The sequence below is a fragment of the Dipodomys ordii genome, unplaced genomic scaffold (genome assembly GCF_000151885.1).
Source record: "Dipodomys ordii isolate 6190 unplaced genomic scaffold, Dord_2.0 Scaffold49, whole genome shotgun sequence".
NCBI lineage: Eukaryota > Metazoa > Chordata > Mammalia > Rodentia > Heteromyidae > Dipodomys > Dipodomys ordii.
In genome coordinates, this window is record NW_012267265.1 from 2,331,388 (window position 1) to 2,350,765 (window position 19,378).

The following is a 19,378-nucleotide window of genomic DNA, read 5'->3' on the forward strand; positions in this document are numbered from 1 at the left end:
TTATGATCCTCCTGAGTGCTGGGATTACAAGGTGCTCTTCCAAAGCTAGCCAGGGTTGTCTTTTGAAAGACTATGCTATATTCCATTATATAAGTATACAATGTTTTGTTTATCCATTCATCTCTCAATGCACAACAGATTCCACTTGTTAGCTATTGGGAATAATGCAGTGATGAATACAGCATTAGAAATACCTTTTGGAGAGTTGCTTTCCAGTTTTTGCCTATAAGACTTGAAGAAAAATTCCTGGGTCATTACTGTAATTCTATTTTTAAATTTTAGGGGGAATCCATAAATTTTTTAATGATTGAGATATTTTCCATTCCCACTAATAGTGCACAAATATTCTAATTTTTTCCCTGTATTCTTGTCAATATTTGCTATTTCCTGTTTTTTACAGCGTCTATCTTAATGGGTGTGGGTAATAGCTCATTGTTGTTTTGCTTTGCATGTCTCTTATGATTAGTGGCATTGAACCTCTTTCATATGTTGTTGGATATTTTCTCTGAAGAATTGTTTATTCAAGTCCTTTGTTCATTTTTAGTTCTGTTTTTGTGGTTGAGTTATAGATCTTTATGTATTCTGAAAAGTATCAAACATGATGGTTTGCAAATCTTTCTCCCATTCTATAGATTGACTTTTACTGTTGATCGAGTCTTTTGACCAGAAATTTAATATTTTGATGTAATTCCATTTGTTTATTTTTGCTTGTCTTCCTTGTTTGGTGTCAAATCTAAGGATTCTTGACAAATCCCAGCAACCTGAAGCTTCTACTCTGTGTTTTCTTCTAGGTCATTTTATAGTTTTAGATTTTTTTATTTAGTTCTTTCTCCTATTTTTGAATGAACATTTGCATATGGTACAAGGTTCTAACTTAATTCTTTCACAAATGAAATTCCATTTTCTTCACACTATTTGTTGCAGTAACTGCCTGTTCTCTGTTGTGTAGTCTTTGTAATCTTGTTGAAAATCACTTGGCCACACATACAAGAGTTCCCTTCTGCACTTCCTATTTACTCCCTATGGTTTATATTTCTGCCTTCATGCCAGTGTCACATCATACTAATGATTGTTGCTTTGCAGTATCTTCTGTAATCAGGAAGTTTTAAACCTCCAACTTGTTCTTTTGTAGATTGTGTTGGCTATTTGGAGTCCCTTGAGATCCTTGAAATTCCCTCGTTGTTTCAGGATGGCACTGTTGTTTGGATCAGGACTGCCTCCAAAGGCTCAGTGTTAAATGCTTGATGTTGGATGGTAGTATTGGAAGGTGGTGCGGCCTTTAACAGATGGGGCTCACATATCAGGGGGTATCTTTATATTCTGGGGGATGCTTTGAAGAAAGTAGTGGAGCCCTGGTACTTCCCTCTTTTTTCTTTTGCCCCTGCTTAATAAGATGAACAGTTTGTTCTCTCCCATGTTCTTACCATGATGTTATGCCATAGGCCCAGAGCAAGGGACTAACTAATGGTGGACTGAAGACTCTAAAGCTGTGGTCTCAAATAATCCTTTTCTCTTTATAAGCTGATTATCTCAGGTGTTTGTGATAGTGGCAGACATGTCTAACACCCTATTTGGGTTTTGAGAGAAATACTGTGATTCTGTGGATTTCTTTGAATAGTATGGACTTTGTAATAGTATTAAATCTTCTAAGCCACACAGAATGGCTTTCTACTTATCCTATATTATTTGATTCCTGTTACCAGTTTTTGTGCTTTTGGTTAAGTGCTCATAATTCTGACAGACTGATGTTCTTTTGTATGTGTGTATTATAATTTGAATATTTCCTATTTGGGAGACATTGAAGAAATTTCTATTTTTTTCTTGTTAGAATATAGCAGAAATATTTTGTGCCTTAATCTTTGTTCACCTCAAGCAGCCCTAATGCAAGTACAGATAACGATTAATTAAACAATAGATACAATTAGTTTTTTGTTTGTTTTTGACAATCCTAGGGCTTGCACTCTGGGCCTGGCACTGTCCCTGAGCCTCTCAGTGCTTGTTAGCTCTCTACCACTTGAGCCACAGCACCACTTCCAGCTTTTTGTTTATGTGGTGTTGAGGAATTAAACCCAGGGCTTCATGCATCCTAGGCAAGCACTCTACCCTTAAGCCCTAGATACAGTTTGATATAAAATCCCATGTTTAACTTGGCAAACACATTATCTCAATGAAAAGGAAAAACTAAAAGAAGGACTAAAGGAAATGTCAATAGAGTGTTTCAGTAGCTCTCCAGTAGACTATGGTGTGTGTTTTCATTTTTTTAATACTTTAAGGAACCCTAATGTGAGGAATAGATAGTATAGAACAAAACTGCTAAACATGATTATAACACTTAATATTTACCTGAGCCTCAATTTCTCCTTTCCATAAACAGCATATTGTGAACAGACTCGATTTGACATACTGGTAAGAAGTGATAATTGTTTAATCTGGAGTCTCTAGAAAATAAGTAATAGAATGTCATTAGATAGATGATCAAGAGACACTGGAAAAAACACACTTGAACTGTGGCTCAAGCAATAGAAAGCCCACCTTGAGCAAAGGAAACTAAGGAAGGGCTGAGAATATGGCTTAGTGGTAGAGGGCTTGCCTAGTACCACATAAACAAAAAAGAAGTTAAGGGACAGTTCCTAGACTCTGAGTTCAAGCCCCAGTAGAGATGAGTGTGTGCACGCATGCACACTTGTGCATGTACACACACATACATACACAGTGCACAAGCTTACAGAATAAAATGCAAGGAGGCATTTTAGAAACTTTTGCAAAACCTCAACTACTACCATCATTTAAAAAGAAATGTCATTACAAGAAGAGAAAAGAAGCATGTAACTGTGTAAGAAGCACAATAGAACCTACCTCTCTCAGAAAGCATACAGTTGGGTTTGCAGAGGTACAGCAGGATCCTACCATAGAGAGATAACTCTTGGTATAACTGACTAAAAGTGGCAGAGGAGCCTGTCCATAACTACTGGAATATTCATACAAAAATCTGTGGGGGGAAAACAGAATTGGTCAAAACATTGTAGGAAAGCAAAGCCAATTTTTGTAAGTATTTTGATGGATTTTGAAGGATACTTGTTATATTAATTTATAGTTTTAATGTCTAAGAATTACTAAGGATTTAGAGAAGAATAATACTAAAACTTTAAAGAAATATGTCCATATTAAATATAGATTCTTTAATCCTATGGGATCTTCTTGAAGAGAAAGACTATTTGCCCTTTTATTCACTCAGTGTCTAGCCAAGTATATCACCTATAGTAGCTGTTAAATTCCAGTGAAGGTAATTAGGGGTTTACTATTCATTATCTACCTCTGCTTACTATTCTAGATGATGACTGTACAAGTTCACTTATTTTTTAAGAGAATCATTTTAATTGTTAGAATTAAACTGTCCCTATGGGGCTTACTGAGACTCGATATGGTAACAAAAATCTCTGAAAATTTATAGGAATAGTCAAGCCAACCAATTTTTTAATGAATTTATGATCATTTTGAAGGACATTGTTTTTCTGAAGTTTAATTTTTTCATTATTATGAATTGATTTTGCCTCCATTTTTTCCATGACCTTCTAAGACTAGCATAATCAGAGTATAATCTGGCTCCTTGTGCACACTGAACAATAAGAAGGTCACAGTTGCATCTATCATGTTGATATGCTGCTTCTGAAGATGTGTAAGCATGGGAAGAAAAGTGTCTTCATTTCTATGCTTGATTGGCAAATTTTTAAAATGTGCACAAGAGTAAAATTGCTTTTACTGTAGGGAGTACACAAGGCTCCCCAACATAATGGGAGTCGCAACAGGGGCTGTAGCATATGTGAAGATAGATTGGTGAATAGGAGATCCAATTGATTCCACTGCAGATGACGGAACTAAAGCTAGTGATGGGAGCTTGGGGTAGTTGTTCTAATCTCTCAACACCCAGCACTAACAGAGAGATGGGATGGGTGAGAGTCAAATTCCCATTATTTATTATTTGTACACATCTGAGTTGCTACCAAGGTCTTTGCATACAGTATGGGATTCGATTAGATTCGTGTCAGATGTTTTTAATAGCCACAGGTTCTGCTGATAATGAAAAGAGCTTACTGGTCAGCAAATCCCTTTGGATCCTTCCTGAACGCCTCACAGATTTCCTCATTGGTTGGCTCCACATAGGTGGGGAATTCTTGTGGCTGGTGATGGAGGGCGGCCATGCAGAGCTTCCGCTCCAGGCCCTCTTTGGAGCAGCACTCCGAAGTTCCCGGGTGCACTGGAAAAGGAGAGTCAGTTTCACAGGACTTCACAGACAGCTCTGAGGTCTGGAATAAGAGAAGGAGAATAAAGCGGGGAGGGGAGATGGCATAAATTTCTAGGCATTAATTTCTCCATTCAGTATACTATCTTAGCGCATAATGCAAAGTCTCAACCAGTACTCGTGTCCATGTGAAGGCTCTGTGGTGTGATTTTTGAACAAGAAAAGTTGTATGGTTATAGGCAAGTATAGGTGATGATTTACATCAATAAACAACTCTTCTAAAAGAAGATCAAAACACAGAATTTCTACATAGCCCCTGTTTCTGATTGAAATCACTAAATTGTTAAACCTTAGCTGGTATATCTCCATGGGGATTTTAGCATCTCCAAAGATGAGTCACTGGACAAAGTGCTGCAGGCTCTTACAATACAATCTTCCCTTGCTTTCTGCTACAGTTAGTCATGAGGTATGAGGAGCTTCCTGTCCCTCCTGTCTTCCCTTCATAGATGAGCAGGTTCTTGACACGCTTTAACCTTCTACCTCGGTTTGCATCTAACTGAGCAATTCCAGAATATGCTTTTGCACAGGAATTATTTATAGGGTATGAGAAGAACAGAGAATGCATGTATTATACAACTAAGCAATTCTGATCCACAAGGTTAAAAATAAGGTCGGAAAAATCTTTTTTTTCTTCCGAAGATTTATCCTCAGGTACTGCATAAATTGAAAACCAATATGGATTATAGCTTCAACACTGATACTCCAATACAGGTGAGTGCAGGAAGTACCGGCATAGGAATTAAATTTCAGCAACGGGATATTATTTTTAGAATACATTGATCCTTGAGATACAACTGTAGAAAAGAAATAGATATCCTATAAAAAAAAGATGAGAAATAGTCATCATGGAAAAAACTACTTAGTATGTGTGAAAAAATAAGTGATATCCTTATAGTCATCTTTTTGGGGTAATGCATATAAAAACCTTTCCTATCGCTGAAGAGAATCAGTGTGAAGAATGAAGAATGTCAACCAACTTTTCATTTCCTTTCACACCTACCTTACATTAGGCTTTCAGAACTTAAAATTTTAACCTTAATTTTTTTACACCTTTTCCATCAATCGCTGTTTGCCTTTTCATTTATTTCCCTGGCAGTTTTTCAGTTTTTCTTTTTTAAAAAAATGATGAAATAAAAGTAAAGGGTTAAAAGTTTTGATAAATTTTTTAAAAAAATCAAAAATTGGTAATAAACACGAGAAAGGAAGGTGTCATGCAAAAAATGCCAATTCTCTTTCTTTAGCTCTAGAATTTTACACATAGATTGCATATCTGATCGAGATAGACATCAGGAAATAGAAATGGAAAATAGACATTAAATACCAATGTGTTTTGACCACATGAAATGACAGGTGTTTATAAACTTGGTGGTGGAATAAAATGATTATAAATATCTTGGAAAGTTAATAAGGGTCAAATAAAGAAATTAATGGGTAAGCATATTCATTGTCTATAAGCTGTGCATATTACACTTTTGGAGCACTGGATCTGTGAGCTATGAGGCTTGAGAAGGCAGACTGATTTGCCTTTAGTAAAATACACTTATCATTTGTGTTGGGTCAGCTGCATTATTGAATTATTGAATCTATCCAGCTTTCACCTCTACAGTTATTTCCTGTACATAGCACCCTGCCATTTCAGAACCTCAAATTCTCTATATATGTAAACTGTAGAAGAGAAAAGCCAGAACCTCATAAATGTATATAGGGAAAGTTTTGAACACTCCAAACAATTTAAGGCCAATACTAAACTATCCTGGAGCTGGCAGTACCAGTCCTAACCTAGTGATAAAGGTACAGGCAGGCTTTTAAATGAAGAAGCATGCTTTAAAGTTAAGAAATCCATGAGTCGATATATGTGTAAGGTTCCTATTTACAGTGACGATAAAAATTATATGGATTTTAGAGTCAAATCTCAATTTAAATCCTACACCCTCTTCTTACTTTGCCAAGCATTTTTAGTCAGTAAGTGAACTTTCATCCAGTTTTCTTCTTTGAAACTTGTAAAAATCATGAATTAAATGGGCACACTTCATTGAAATAAACCTGAGATCCAAACATAGGTAGAGAGGGTGCCTAAAGTTTCCTAGAAAGACCTTCTTCTCTGAGCCACCGTAGAGATGGCAGCCACGGGCACTTACCCTGGTGTCATAGCAATCAGGGTCAGCTCCTTTTGCACAACATTCTTCAGTCAAGGAGACAACATCCTTCACAAGCTGGCTGACCTGTTCAAATGTGCCTCTTGAAAATTTTCTGCTGTATAAGACGAGAGCTCTGGGGGGAGGATGCAAGTCAGTGTGTTACTTAGAATCGCATTTGTTTTTCAGGTTTTGACATCTATTAAAATTACACTTTAAAATGGAATGTTTCACAAGGATATGTTGTCATTGATTTTTGTATATGTGTGAATGATCACAAAATCTTAGAATAAGGTACAGAGGGCATTCAAGTTGTCAGATTAGTTTGCAAACAAATAAAAACACATATTAAAAAACAGATGTCCACTTGAGGGGGTGGTAAGGTTGGGAGAACAGAGGAAGGTAGTACTTTGATCAAGATGCATTGTATTCATAAATTGACACATTGAGTTGGAACCCTTCTATACAACTGCTTAAAGATAGTTTTATATTTTGCTAAAAATTTTTAAAAATAAATTATAGAATAAATGGTAAAAAATGGAATGTTTCCAATATACCCCTTAAATACATCTTTAAAATATATTCCTTTTGAAAAAAACTTTTGACTGACCTGAAAAAAATATCACATTAAAATGAATTTTTTTGTTGTTGTTGGGGGCAAATTTACTTGTAAACAGTAGAAATTGGTTTGGAGGTAACATCAAACCAGATTGAGTTCTACTTTGAACCTTCCCAGAAGACTCTGTTCCTTTGTTTGCCATTGTACTAGAATATACCATTGTATTTCACACTTATTGCAAAATACTGTACATATTCACTCTAAACTCATCTCTAAAGTTTCTAGTGATTAATTCTATGGTTACTGCACTAACGGGAAATTCTGACTGATATTTGCCTGACTCTATGCCTCTGATGCTTATCTTCTTCATTGTATTCAGCCTTCTATGCTGAATGGAAATGAACTTGCCTTGGTTTTGTTCAAGGTCAACAAATCAAGGGCACTGAACAAGTAAATTCTGCACACTTACAAAGATCTGAAGTCCTCTTTTCCAAGCATGGCAAGCTCTTTGCAGACTTTATCCTTTTCATAATCTCGACCTAGAAACCAAAAATAGGAAAGTGTATTTTTTTCCCTTTTAATATATATGTATAATGTAATCATTCATCTGATCTGTAGTAGAAAAGGCATTTTCTCAATATCTATATGTACTATATTTGGGTAATGTCTTTCTCTCTGTAGGCTATACTTTAAAAAATATAATTTTATTGTTATTATTAAAGTGTTGTACGAGGGGTTACCATTCTATAAGTCAGGCAATGAGTATAACTCTTCTTTTTTTATAATGTCACCCCATCCTTCGCTTTCCCCCAGTTTCCCCCCTCCCATCCCTGCCTGCAAGTTGAATAGTTCGTTTTTTACATAGTGTATATTGAATATCTTGATTGTTTTGGTTCACCCTTCTTCCCTCCATTTTGGTGCCCCTCTTTTGCCCCTGCCCTAAAAGACAGAAGAATCTGAAAAGCAAAAGCAATTAACAACACCAACAATAACTAAAAAATTACAAATTAATTTAATTAGACAATAGGAAAAACAAGAGAAAGTGAACTGATACTGAAAGTAGGTCAACGAATATGTGTCAGCTAGTGAATAAGAATGTGTTTATATGAACATCATCCTTTTAGGTTCTCCATGCTTCTCCTTCTCCACCTCTCTTCTCCTACTTCCTCTTTCCTCTCTTTTTTCTCTTCTCCCTTCCCTCTTTCCCTCTTGTTCTTCTTTCTCTCTTTTCTTTCTTATTCTCCCTTTTCTCTTTTTTCTCCTTTCCTTCCTCCTCTCCCTTCTTTCTCCCTTTCTGTTGATCTATCTTTTGTTTCTCTCATTTCTCTCTTATTCTCTTTATTTTGTCTCCCTTTCTTCATCTTTCCCCTTCTCTCCTTCTTTTCCTTTCCTCTTCCTCTCTCTTCTTTCTCTTCCTCCTTTTCATCGTCTCAGTTTAACCTAAGCTTCAACCGGCAAAATAACAACGACAAAAAGTGGAAAAGGTTTTCCATTACAAAATAAGGTCAGCTTCACTAACGCAATACTTGAGAGGTGTATGAGTGAGGGGTGCCACCTTAGGCCCCATAAGGGAAGGCCAGCTATTCAGTTGAAGAAAAGATGGAAATTAGACAAGTGGGCCTTTTTTTCATTTTCTTTTTTATACTTTTTTATTACAAAAATAGTATACAGAGGGGTTACAGTTGCATGAGTAAGGTAATTAGTACATTTCTTATGAGCATTGTTACCTCTGCCTTTGTTTTTCCCCTACCATCCCTTCCCTCTCCACCACCCCAACTCCTCCCCTCCACAAGTTGTAAAGCTCGTTTTCAACATAGTGTCTTGTACATCTCATTGTTAAAATGGGTCAACCTGCATCCCTATTTAAGCATTTTTTTCCCTTCCCCTCCCCAAATTAGAACAATGTATATACAAGATGCAGGGCACCAGAATCAAATATCATGAAAACGGGTTATAACATAGAGGGAGGAACATACCAAAGAAACAACAACAAAAAATCACATAGTACATTATAAGTACATTAAAAACAATAGCAAGAACTTGTGTCCCTGTCTTGGGGTTCATTTCATTTAACATCATCTTATATGGTGATATGTACATAGCTTTTGATCTTTTCTGCTTGTCCTAGATATATATTAGTTATTGCACATAAGGGAAACCATGGGACCTATGTTTCTTTGGGCCTGCTTACTTCACTTAATACAATGTTTTTCCAAGTCTTTCCATTTCCTAACAAATGAGGTGACGTCATTCTTTCAGACAAGGGTTTTTTTTTTTTTTAAAGAAAGTTGTTAGTATGGCAAATTGCTAGTATAGTAAACATGTTAAGTGGAAAGCACTTCCCCTCACAGCTAGTAAGGACTTAAGCCTTTCTTTTAAAAAGAAACCACATAATGACCTAGATAGGTAGTACCTGGATCTTGGGGTACAATATTAACAGGTGTCTGATTCAGATTGGAGATATTGAAAGAGGTAAGCAGCCTGGAGAACAAAGAAGAGGTCCAAGATGGAAAGTAGTGGTGTGGCCTATAGATCTGATGGAGAGCAAGCAGCAAAGGTTATTTGGAGCGTATCCAAGAATGAAATACTTCTGTGTAGAGGGAGATAATCTAGAAATCAGAGTCCTCAAGGGAGTGCTAAGATGCCAGATGAGTATGTGAATATTCTGCGAATGATAGTAAGAATCAGCTAAGAGAACATACCAGCTTTGCACATCTTTATAATCAAAAGAATGATAGTTGCTTGCTGTACTGCTCATGGTATTCCTTTTCACTAACTGATATCTCTCCTGCTAGCTTCTCCCTCCTTGTTAGCCTTTGACATTCTAGAAACATCTCAGAGAATGAGAAGGTGAAAAATAAGGAGTAGGTAGAGAAAAATAGAGAAATGTCCAATTCCATCTTTCCTACCACATGTTTCAAGTACTCCTGTATGGAAAGAATAGCTTTACCTTTCAATGAATGGATGGATTGTTGAGTATTAAAGACAATCAGACATATCCTCATGACTTAAACAAAGCTGTCGTTTCAGGGTTAAAAAGAACTTAGGACTTTTTTAAAGGTATTCAAGGATGAACAGAAAAATTGTATGAGCTATTCTTTAGTCCATTCAAGCAGCAGGGAATTGCTATTCTCCCAAAATAGCTGACACCCATTCGTTCAACATGTCTACTACCTGTGTCACTGGCTGGGCACATGGAAGTCAATCAGTGTACTTCTCTCATTCACCATGTATTTAAGTCCAGGAAATGACCTGCCAACTCCTTTTGATAAATGGTTAAAAATTTGAAGAGTGACCCAGTTTCTTTTCTAAGTGGCTTCATCTTTTGGTGATTGACCTTCATGTCTTCCAATATTGGGAAAGTAATCTCAAAGGTTATGACAGTAACTACTCTCACGTGGTTTTATTCCCAAGATATTGTCTCCTCTTTAACATATACAGTTCTGGGAAGATTGAATATGCCAGGATGGGAAAAAAACTCACATTCAGTATTCAGCACCATTACCCCGAAAACTAGGTCAGGGAAAGAAGATAGATAACTTTCAGGTCCAGTTCACTTTCTAAAATTTATTGATTAGTTTCCTAGCTGGATATTGTAACAAGTTTAAAAGGTCAGTAAGACAGAAAGTTTTCATTAATCATTGATGGTATTAGATGGTACTGAAGATTAGAATGCTCCTCATTTACTAAAGAGCTGGACTTTAGAATAGGAAAGGTCAAAATTAAAATATTAGGTCATAATAAAATTCTTACCAAAAGACAATCTCTAATCAATATCTAATCATTTTTCTCATCTGACTAAAAACAGCAAATAAATAATGAATTTAATTTGTATTTTGATTATTGCAAATTCCAATGAGTCTTATTTAATAAACATTTTGTACCAGATGAGTTTACTGTGATTCATACAGTTACATTTATGTCCCAAATGAATTGGAAATGACATGCTCTATTTTGCAATGTACCATTTACTTACAAAGAGCTTGACTTGACTTCAGTCAGAGCCAGTAAATATTGGCATAATTTTAGTGAGTCTTACAAAATCATTGTCACATTAAATGACATCTTCTTACTAAATGTTTAAGACTTTCTTTAAAATTTTGATTTTTTTGCAATATCATGTTTTTTTGCAATATCAAGTTTTTAGTCTACGTTGTGAAACACATTCTGGCAAATCACGTTCAATTCTGGACTTCTAGAAACAAAGTTGAGTTAAATTTTAGGAAATCGTTATTGCTTCATGCAACATACATTTCCTGACAGAGCTGACAACATTTATTCATAAGTGCAACAAACATTTTTTAAGGACTTACACTGTACCAGGCCTTGGGTTCACTATTGAATTTGCAGACACAATGGAGGCCAATGTAGACATAAACCTACCCTCATGCAACTTTCCTTCTGAGGGAAAGAATGAAAGAGATAAGTACAGTTTTAAAAGTATTTTGGATTCTGTCACTGTTGTTATAACCTAATTGGCCCCTGGGTCCCCTGTTTATATACTAGGAACAATGACCAGATCCTAAGTATCACTGACTTGAACTTATGCTTCTATAGGATACTAGAGGCTGTCTCAAGTTGCTATTTTCCTACAGTGTTCTGGAAAATCACAAGATTTTGAAACTCTTGGATATTTATATTTGGGGGATTTCCCTTGCTTTGGCATTTGTATTTCCATTTTCAGTGACAGTCTCATCTGTTTCAGAAAAAGTTATATATATATATATATGTGTGTGTGTGTGTGTGTGTGTGTGTGTGTGAGTGTGTGTCTGTATATTTGTATTGCCTTTTAAGGATGTGGTATGTAATACTTTTTCAAAACAGCCCAGATATTGGTAAATGCAGAATAGTAATTTTACTTGGGGCATTAATTAGGAAGCTGTCTTGCTTATGGGAGATGATAGTTAACTTTTTAAACACTCCAAAAATAGTTATGAAAGTTCTATATAACCTAAAGATAAATCACAAAATTGAATGGGAAGGATATATTATATGTATGGTATTATTTCTATTTCTACCATCATATGTGATTTTTGTCAAGCAGAGCCTCTGAACCATTTAAATGCATTTTATATTTTATTTTGTTTTGTTTTGAAACGAGGTCTCTATATGTAGCCCATGCAATCCTCAAACTTCCTGTTCTTACTCAATTGTCCAGATGCTGGTATTACAGGGTATGTACTACCATGCTTTGAGCTATTTAAATTCCTTGTAATGCTAGTGGATTGCTATAAATCACATTAGTGTATATAGGCCATATTCTAGGCTGACTTCAAACTATGATTCACTAATACTTCCCAAGTAGCTGGGATTGCAGGCATGAAATACTATGCTTCTCTCTTATTTATTTATTGTGAAAATACCATACAGAGGGGTTACAATTACATGGGCAAGGTAATGAGTACATTTCTTATCAAGCATTGTAGCCTCCTCCTTTGTTTCCCCTTCCCATCTTCTCCCATCCCCCTCCTATCCCTCCCTTTCCCCTCCCTCCCCCGCCCTCGTGCCAAAGTTTTAAAGTTCGTTTTTCGACATGATGTCTTGTACATCTCATTGTTTCAATGAGTCCACCTGTATCCCTATTTAAACAATTTGTTTTTTCCCTTCCCCTCCACAAATTATACCAACATCAAATACAGTAAAACCAGGCATTATACTGTGGGGGAGGGACATACAAAGCAACAATCACCTTATAACTATGTTAGAGACAATAGCAAGAAAGAAAACCATTTGAGTCCTTATCTTGGGGTTCATTTCGCCTAGTCAACTTATATGACCTTTTCTGCTTGTCTCAGACATATACTAGTAATTGCAAATAAGGGAAACCATAGGACCTATGTTTCTTTGGGCCTGGCTTACTTCACTTAATATAACATTGAGATATACCACCTCACCCCAGTTAGAATGGCTATAATTAAGAACTCTAATAACAACAGATGCTGGAGGGGATGTGGACAGAAGGGAACCTTACTGCATTGTTGGTGGGAGTGTAAACTTGTTCAACCACTTTGGAAGGTAGTATGGAGGTTCCTCAAAAGACTCCACATAGAGCTCCCCTATGACCCAGCAATCCCACTTTTGGGCATTTACCCAAATGATCACAAACAAGACCATACTAAAGCTACCAACACAACTCTGTTTATTGCAGCATATTTACTATAGCTAAGATATGGAACCAACCCAGATGCCCCTCAGTAGATGAATGGATCAAGAAAATGTGGTATATATACACAAAGGAATTCTATGCCTCCATCAGAAAGGAGGACATTGCCCCATTTGTTAGGAAATGGAAAGACTTGGAGCTTCTCTTTTTAAGTAAAGAGTACCAATTCCATTACAGGGGCCCTATTCTCATGGCTTTATCCAAACCTAATCCCCTTTCAAGGCCCCACTTCCAACAAATACCACCACATACTTGTGCAGATACGGCTTCAGCATGTTGGCACTGGAGAGGACAGAAATATCGTCCACACACATGGTCAATATTCAATTGTACCAGGCAATTACTTTTACTGATAAAACTTTGACTAGTCAGATGCCAGTGTCTCATGTCTATAATCTTAGCCACTCAGAAGGCTAATATCTGGAAGTCTGCAGTTTGAAGCCAGCCTAGGTAGAAAAATTTCTGAGACTCCGTCTCCACAAAAACCTTAGAGCACTAGCTGAGTAAGCTCAAGATTCTGTTCTCAAACCTCAGTACCGCCATCGTCGCCCTGCTCATGTCTCCCTGGATCAGGCCAATGGAATGGTAGCCTAATGATGAAAGGTCATGCCTTGTCTCCTTTCTTTTGGGATGTCTCAGCTCCTCAGGACCCTGGAACAGAGTCTTAGGTTTTCACTGCTGCTGTAAGAAATTACCACAAAAGGCAGAGGCTTTGCAATATGTTACCAGAGAGTTCTATTATCTATAGGTTCCCATGGGCTAAATATTCAGGTGTCAGAAGGACTGTGTTCTTTCAGAGGTTCTGGAGAAGGATCTTGTGATAGATCGTGGATCGACATTGCGTTACTCCAGGCCTCCTTTCTCGATCTTCACAGTCAACCATTTTACATCTCTCTTGCTGTTTTTCTCTTAGACATACCTCTGATTTTCTCCCTTTCCATTCCACCTTTTAAAGACTCTTGTGATTGCATTTGTCTCATACAGATAATATGGCACGACTTAAAAAAATAAGTCAGCCAATTAGCAACTTTAATTTCATCTGTAACTTTAATTTGTCTTCATGTTGTGACCTGTTCACAGCTTCAGGAATTAGGATCTAGACAGCTTTGTGCTGGGTGTAGGGGGTAAAAAGAAGGTCCATTTTTTTAACCTACCAGTTAATGTGTATGCCGATGACATAGACATGATCAGGTGATTGCAAACAGAGGCCACCTCTGAGGTTGCTTTGACTCAGACAGCTTGATCCCTTGATCCCTAGATCACCTTTTGTCCTGCTATTTTGTTCATCTCACAAGTGGTTAATTAACTAGTTTTGGACTGCACCTCTTATATTGTCTTATTCATATGAATTGACTGGGGAGAGGTAAGAGGTAGAGGATTGGTTAGGAAGCCAATGCAATCACCAGGAGAAAGGGGAATAGGTTTAACAAGAACAGAGTGTGAAAGTTAAATAGGATGTATGAGAGGGATCATCCACAGCCTTGAGCACTAGATGTGTGCAAGAAGTAGAGGAGCCACTCTGGAAGGTTGATTTATTACAAGCCCAAACTTTATAAAGTATAGAACTGGATGTGGAAAATAAAATAATATTCAGGGAAACACTAAAGGAGTGAGTGAATGATTCAGATGTGATAGTGCCACATTAACAAATAAAGAAGGTGGACTTGGAGTGTTTCATGGAATAATGAAGTAGCATCTGGACCAGTTATAGATGAATACATCTATAAGATAATGAAAATATTTGCTAAAATAGATTCCTATAAATCAAGAGACAATGACCCAGGCGTGAATCTGATCGAGTTGTTACTAAAAACAGAGTATTTATTAAAATTTTTCCCCTTTTAGCAGGGTGCTGGTGGCTCACGCCTGTAATCCTAGCTACTCAGGAGGCTGAGATCTGAGGATCATTAAAGACAGCCTGGGCAGGAAAGTCCATGAAACTATCATCTCCAATAAACCACCAGAAAACTGGAAGTGGTGCTGTAGCTCAAGTGGTAGAATGCTAGCCTTGAGCTGAAGAGTTGAGGGACAGCACACAGGCCCAGAGTTCGAGCCCCATTACTGACAAAAAAAATCCCCTTTTTAATTAAAGCATTTAATTTTCAACATATCTACTGTTATTAACTATAATACTGTGAGAAAAGTAGCTTTTTATAACAGAAGTTTACTTCCTTTCTGTTAATCTTGAGAGAATGGTTTTTCTGAAGGCTTTCTACTTTGGCCAGGTGGCTTGGCCCTTGTTAATTACATTTTAGTTACATACATCCTTTTCTTGCTGCACTTTAATTAAGACATCTTGTTAGGTGTTCCTTACATCTTGTGAATTAAGCCACATCCTTTTGCAGATTACGAACCTGCTGGGTTAGGGATAAAAAGGGAGTAGTCTGACTGTTCTGTCTGCTTGCTTACAAGATTTTTGGTTGATGGCACACCCTTTTGCCTTATCAAATTCATTTCAAATTGGTGTCCTTATTCCTACATGACACTCCAGCATCCCAAGTTATTTCTAACAATATCAAACTATTTTAGATCTAGAGTTTCCAAAGGATAGTTCCATAGGTTCAGGCATTTTAGGAATGAGTCAATGTGTATGGGAAATATTGAATTAAATCAGCTTTCCTGTATGACTTATAAGAACCTTCAAGATAGCAAAAGCATTGATTGTGAATCAAAGAAGGACCACTGAATGACTAATGTCCTGTGTATGTTTGGCAGGGGAAACATTTTTCAAGATGAGTCTGGCAAAATGCACTTGGAACTGTTGCTCTAGGAAAAGAGATGGGTTCATCCACTGTCTAGAAACACAACATATATGCAATGCAAAGCAGGCTGTCACTCTTCCCAGCTACTATGAACCCAGGAGACTGCTGAGCTCCTGTACTCTTGCCCTGTAACTTCCTGCAACATACTCAGCTTCTAGGCCATTGGGCCACGCTCAATTCTTGTAGAATGGGGATTGCTGCATGAAACTTCGAGTCACAAATGTTGACTTGTTTATTGCTTGTAAATCTACTTGCCATGTCTCAGGATATCATCAGACCTAAGGAATCTGGGTAGTAAGACTAAAGATTTGAACTTTAAGGTTGCTAAATTGGAGTTTTTGGTATGTTTGATCTGGGATTAGAAAAGCTGAAAGAATGAAAATAGAGATTGCCTAATGTCTTGTATATTTCCAGAGGATACTTATAACTGCGGTTGAGCTAGTGTACACTTAATGAGTCAACTGTGCAAGATGACAACACATATCTTAGGAATCATATCCACATATATTTCCAGGACCTGTTCATTATAAGTTCTTTGCATTTGAATATCCTTATCTGGACCTCAGCTTGAGAAGGATTTTTCAAGTTCAAATCTGCCTTGGCAAAATCTTTAGTAGATGTGGCCTATTAACTTATATACTTAAGGATCTGTAGGTTAATTAGGCACAATTGAAATTTGAAGGACAACACTAACACGAAAAGAAGTGAATGGAAAAGTAAGGTAACATTTAGAGTAAGGTTACTCACATCCTAGTTAATAAGTGATAATTCTTGTGAACACAAATTTTATTTCACTGGCCATTGAAAACTCAGAGGATAGGCACTATTCTTTTCATAGGAACAATGTATAGAATAATACTAACACTGGAAAATAAAGTGTTAAAAAATCAGCCAGCAAAGCACATTGAAATTAACACAGAAAGTTTCAAGCTTCAGAATTCATAAAATTGTATATGTACATCACATAATCTAAGTTTGCATCATTTACAAAAGCTATAAAATACTGCCCAAAGATAGAGACTCAATTTACAGAGCAATTTCACAAACAAAAGATAGCTTAATCATCTTATTTATGATTGTGTTTCTTCAATGTAGAAAATTCCAATTTTATATCAGTAGTGGATGGCATTAAAACATCTAATGCATCTTCAAATATTGCACATTCTAGGAGTCCTTGAGGAAGAGCACAGAACTCTCTCTGCCAAGTTCATACATTATTGATATGATACATATTACTTTCAATAGGGAGAAACATTTGGAAAAAACGCTTAGCGGTGGATCCCAACCTCCAGTTTCATTTTCTCTCAGCAGTTAAGAAATTTCGAATTCCAAACCATTCTCTTTACATCTTATCAGAAAAAGGAAGGAGGGAAGGAGGGACAAATGTTGAATTGTATAGTCTACTTTCTTGCATGAAGGGACACTCCAAAACTATATGGAATCAGAAGAACTCTGATGAATTCTTTTTCTTTCCTTCTGTCCCCAAATATATTCACCAGTTCTTTGTTATCTCTTGTATAAATTTTAAGCGGTGAGAGAAAATGAAACTAGGAAGAGTTATGATAAATGGCCCTATTGATATCTTACCTCTCTCTAGTGCATTCCCAAAAGCTACAGCAAGCAGGAGAACCAAGACTGTCTTCATTTTTACTAGGATCCTGCAGTACCTGCTGTCTCCTGCGGCTCACCATGTAAAAGGCAGAAGCCCAAAGTTACCTGTTCTTTTTTTTTACTAAGCCTAATAGACTATGAACTAATCAATTATTAATGTGTACATAGAAGCAAGGTGCAGTCAGGAATCCTTGGCTCAACAAAGATAAAATAATATCATCATCAAGACAAATAGATACCTTGGGAATAATAGAGTGAAAAATCATGGAGATTTTAATCATTAACTTTGTCAAACTGCAAATGAGGCAAAGTAGGGAGACTGTTTTTCTACTGTTCTTTTCAGCTAAACCAATCTGATATTTTAGCAAGGGACACAACCCCATCTCTATAGGGTCTTGTTTCTTTTCTTTTCTTTTTTTGAACATTTCTTACCTATCTTAAGTATTATATAAAAGTACTCTCCTTTTCTTCCTTTCCTCCCTCTCTTGTTTCCCCCTTCCTTCCTTCCTTCCTTCCTTCCTTCCTTCCTTCCTTCCTTCCTTCCTTCCTTCCTTCCTTCCTTCTTTCCTTCCTTCTTCTCTTTTTCTCTTTCTGTTTTTGTCAGCTACAAATAAATATTACCTTACATGATCACAGACAGGATGTTTTAAGTAGTATAGGGGAAAAAATCTTTAATTCCAATGCTATAAGGCAATTTTGAGAGGTGACACAGTACTTTTTACATGCTGTATTCTTCTTTTGAGACACCTGGATACATATTAAGAATAGCCCTTGGAGTTGGGAAAATCATAACTAGTACGATAATGACTTGTCTCCATTATAAAAAGTTCATGGAAAATTTTGGGATCCTTACAGATATTTTAAGTTTCTTCTACTATTCCACAGCTGATGCTATTTTATAGTAATAAACTTAAAAACTCACAGAAGCCGTTGAATCTAAAATATCTTCATTTTATAGGAAGGAGAGCTGAGTCCTAGGTAAATTCTGTGACTTGTCCAGAGGGGCCCAGATAGAGCTCACTAGGACTGGATCCTGGCTTTTGCACTAGCCCTCTTTCTGAGCACTGATCAGGGAAAGGGTGGTATATACAGGTCCAAGGATCAAATTTTTCCCCAGCTCCAATTGTGGTGCAACCTTGGGAAGTGTATTCATCTCTCTAAGCCTCTTTTCCTCCACGTAATGCATTGACAATGCTTAGTGTCTGTCAAGAGATTGCTGTGGGGCTAAGAGAACCCATTTGTGGAGCACACCATATCTGTAACACATGGTAACTTGCATGAGTGCTGCTGTTTTCCTCTTCTAGCTAGTGCCTCTTCCATCTTTGGTGGAAGATTTTAAGCCCTACCTTGTTCAGTGGTCACCCTGAGAGAGGACTTAGATTTAATGTATATTAATTGAGTCATTCAAGATGAATGATATGAACAGAGTCAACCAAGATACAAAGAAACCACACCAACCTCTTTTTAGTGGATCCTCCAACTATATAGAAAATTTGTTAATGAAATAGGTTCAGAAAATAGAATGCAGCTAACTGGAAAAGGTAAGAATTCAAGAACTATCAGAAATATGTCTGTAAAATCATTGAAAATCTGTATGACAAGGGAGAAAAAATTAAAAGAGAAAACAAGGAGAGTATCTAGTTAGGTAAACAGAATGTAGACATTTTTGCTATATTCCATTCAAGGCTCAACTTACTAAGATAAATCTTTAAAAGTTCTCTTTCCATTAAAAAAAAGTTCTCTTTCCCTCTGGGTCAAGATAAAAGACAAATCTTTAAAAGTTCTCTTTCCCTCTGGGTCAAGATAACATTACATGTTTATATATACATACACTTACAGAGAGGCATT

The 19,378-nt window shown here is 36.7% G+C and overlaps 1 protein-coding gene across 1 annotated transcript in view; it reads right to left on the minus strand.

Moving 5' to 3' along the window:
• The window catches only part of Gc (group-specific component (vitamin D binding protein)), a 31,329-nt gene extending 13,662 nt beyond the window's left edge, over positions 1 to 17,667 (minus strand). The window contains exons 1-6 of the mRNA XM_013020155.1: positions 17,507 to 17,667; positions 7,464 to 7,533; positions 6,439 to 6,571; positions 4,093 to 4,304; positions 2,857 to 2,989; positions 2,344 to 2,438 (exon numbers count right to left, since the gene is read on the minus strand). Coding sequence (XP_012875609.1) covers positions 2,344 to 2,438; positions 2,857 to 2,989; positions 4,093 to 4,304; positions 6,439 to 6,571; positions 7,464 to 7,533; positions 17,507 to 17,564 — 701 coding nt within the window. The 5' untranslated portion in view covers positions 17,565 to 17,667. The remainder of the gene's footprint in view (positions 1 to 2,343; positions 2,439 to 2,856; positions 2,990 to 4,092; positions 4,305 to 6,438; positions 6,572 to 7,463; positions 7,534 to 17,506) is intronic.
• Positions 17,668 to 19,378: the final 1,711 nt, after the last annotated feature.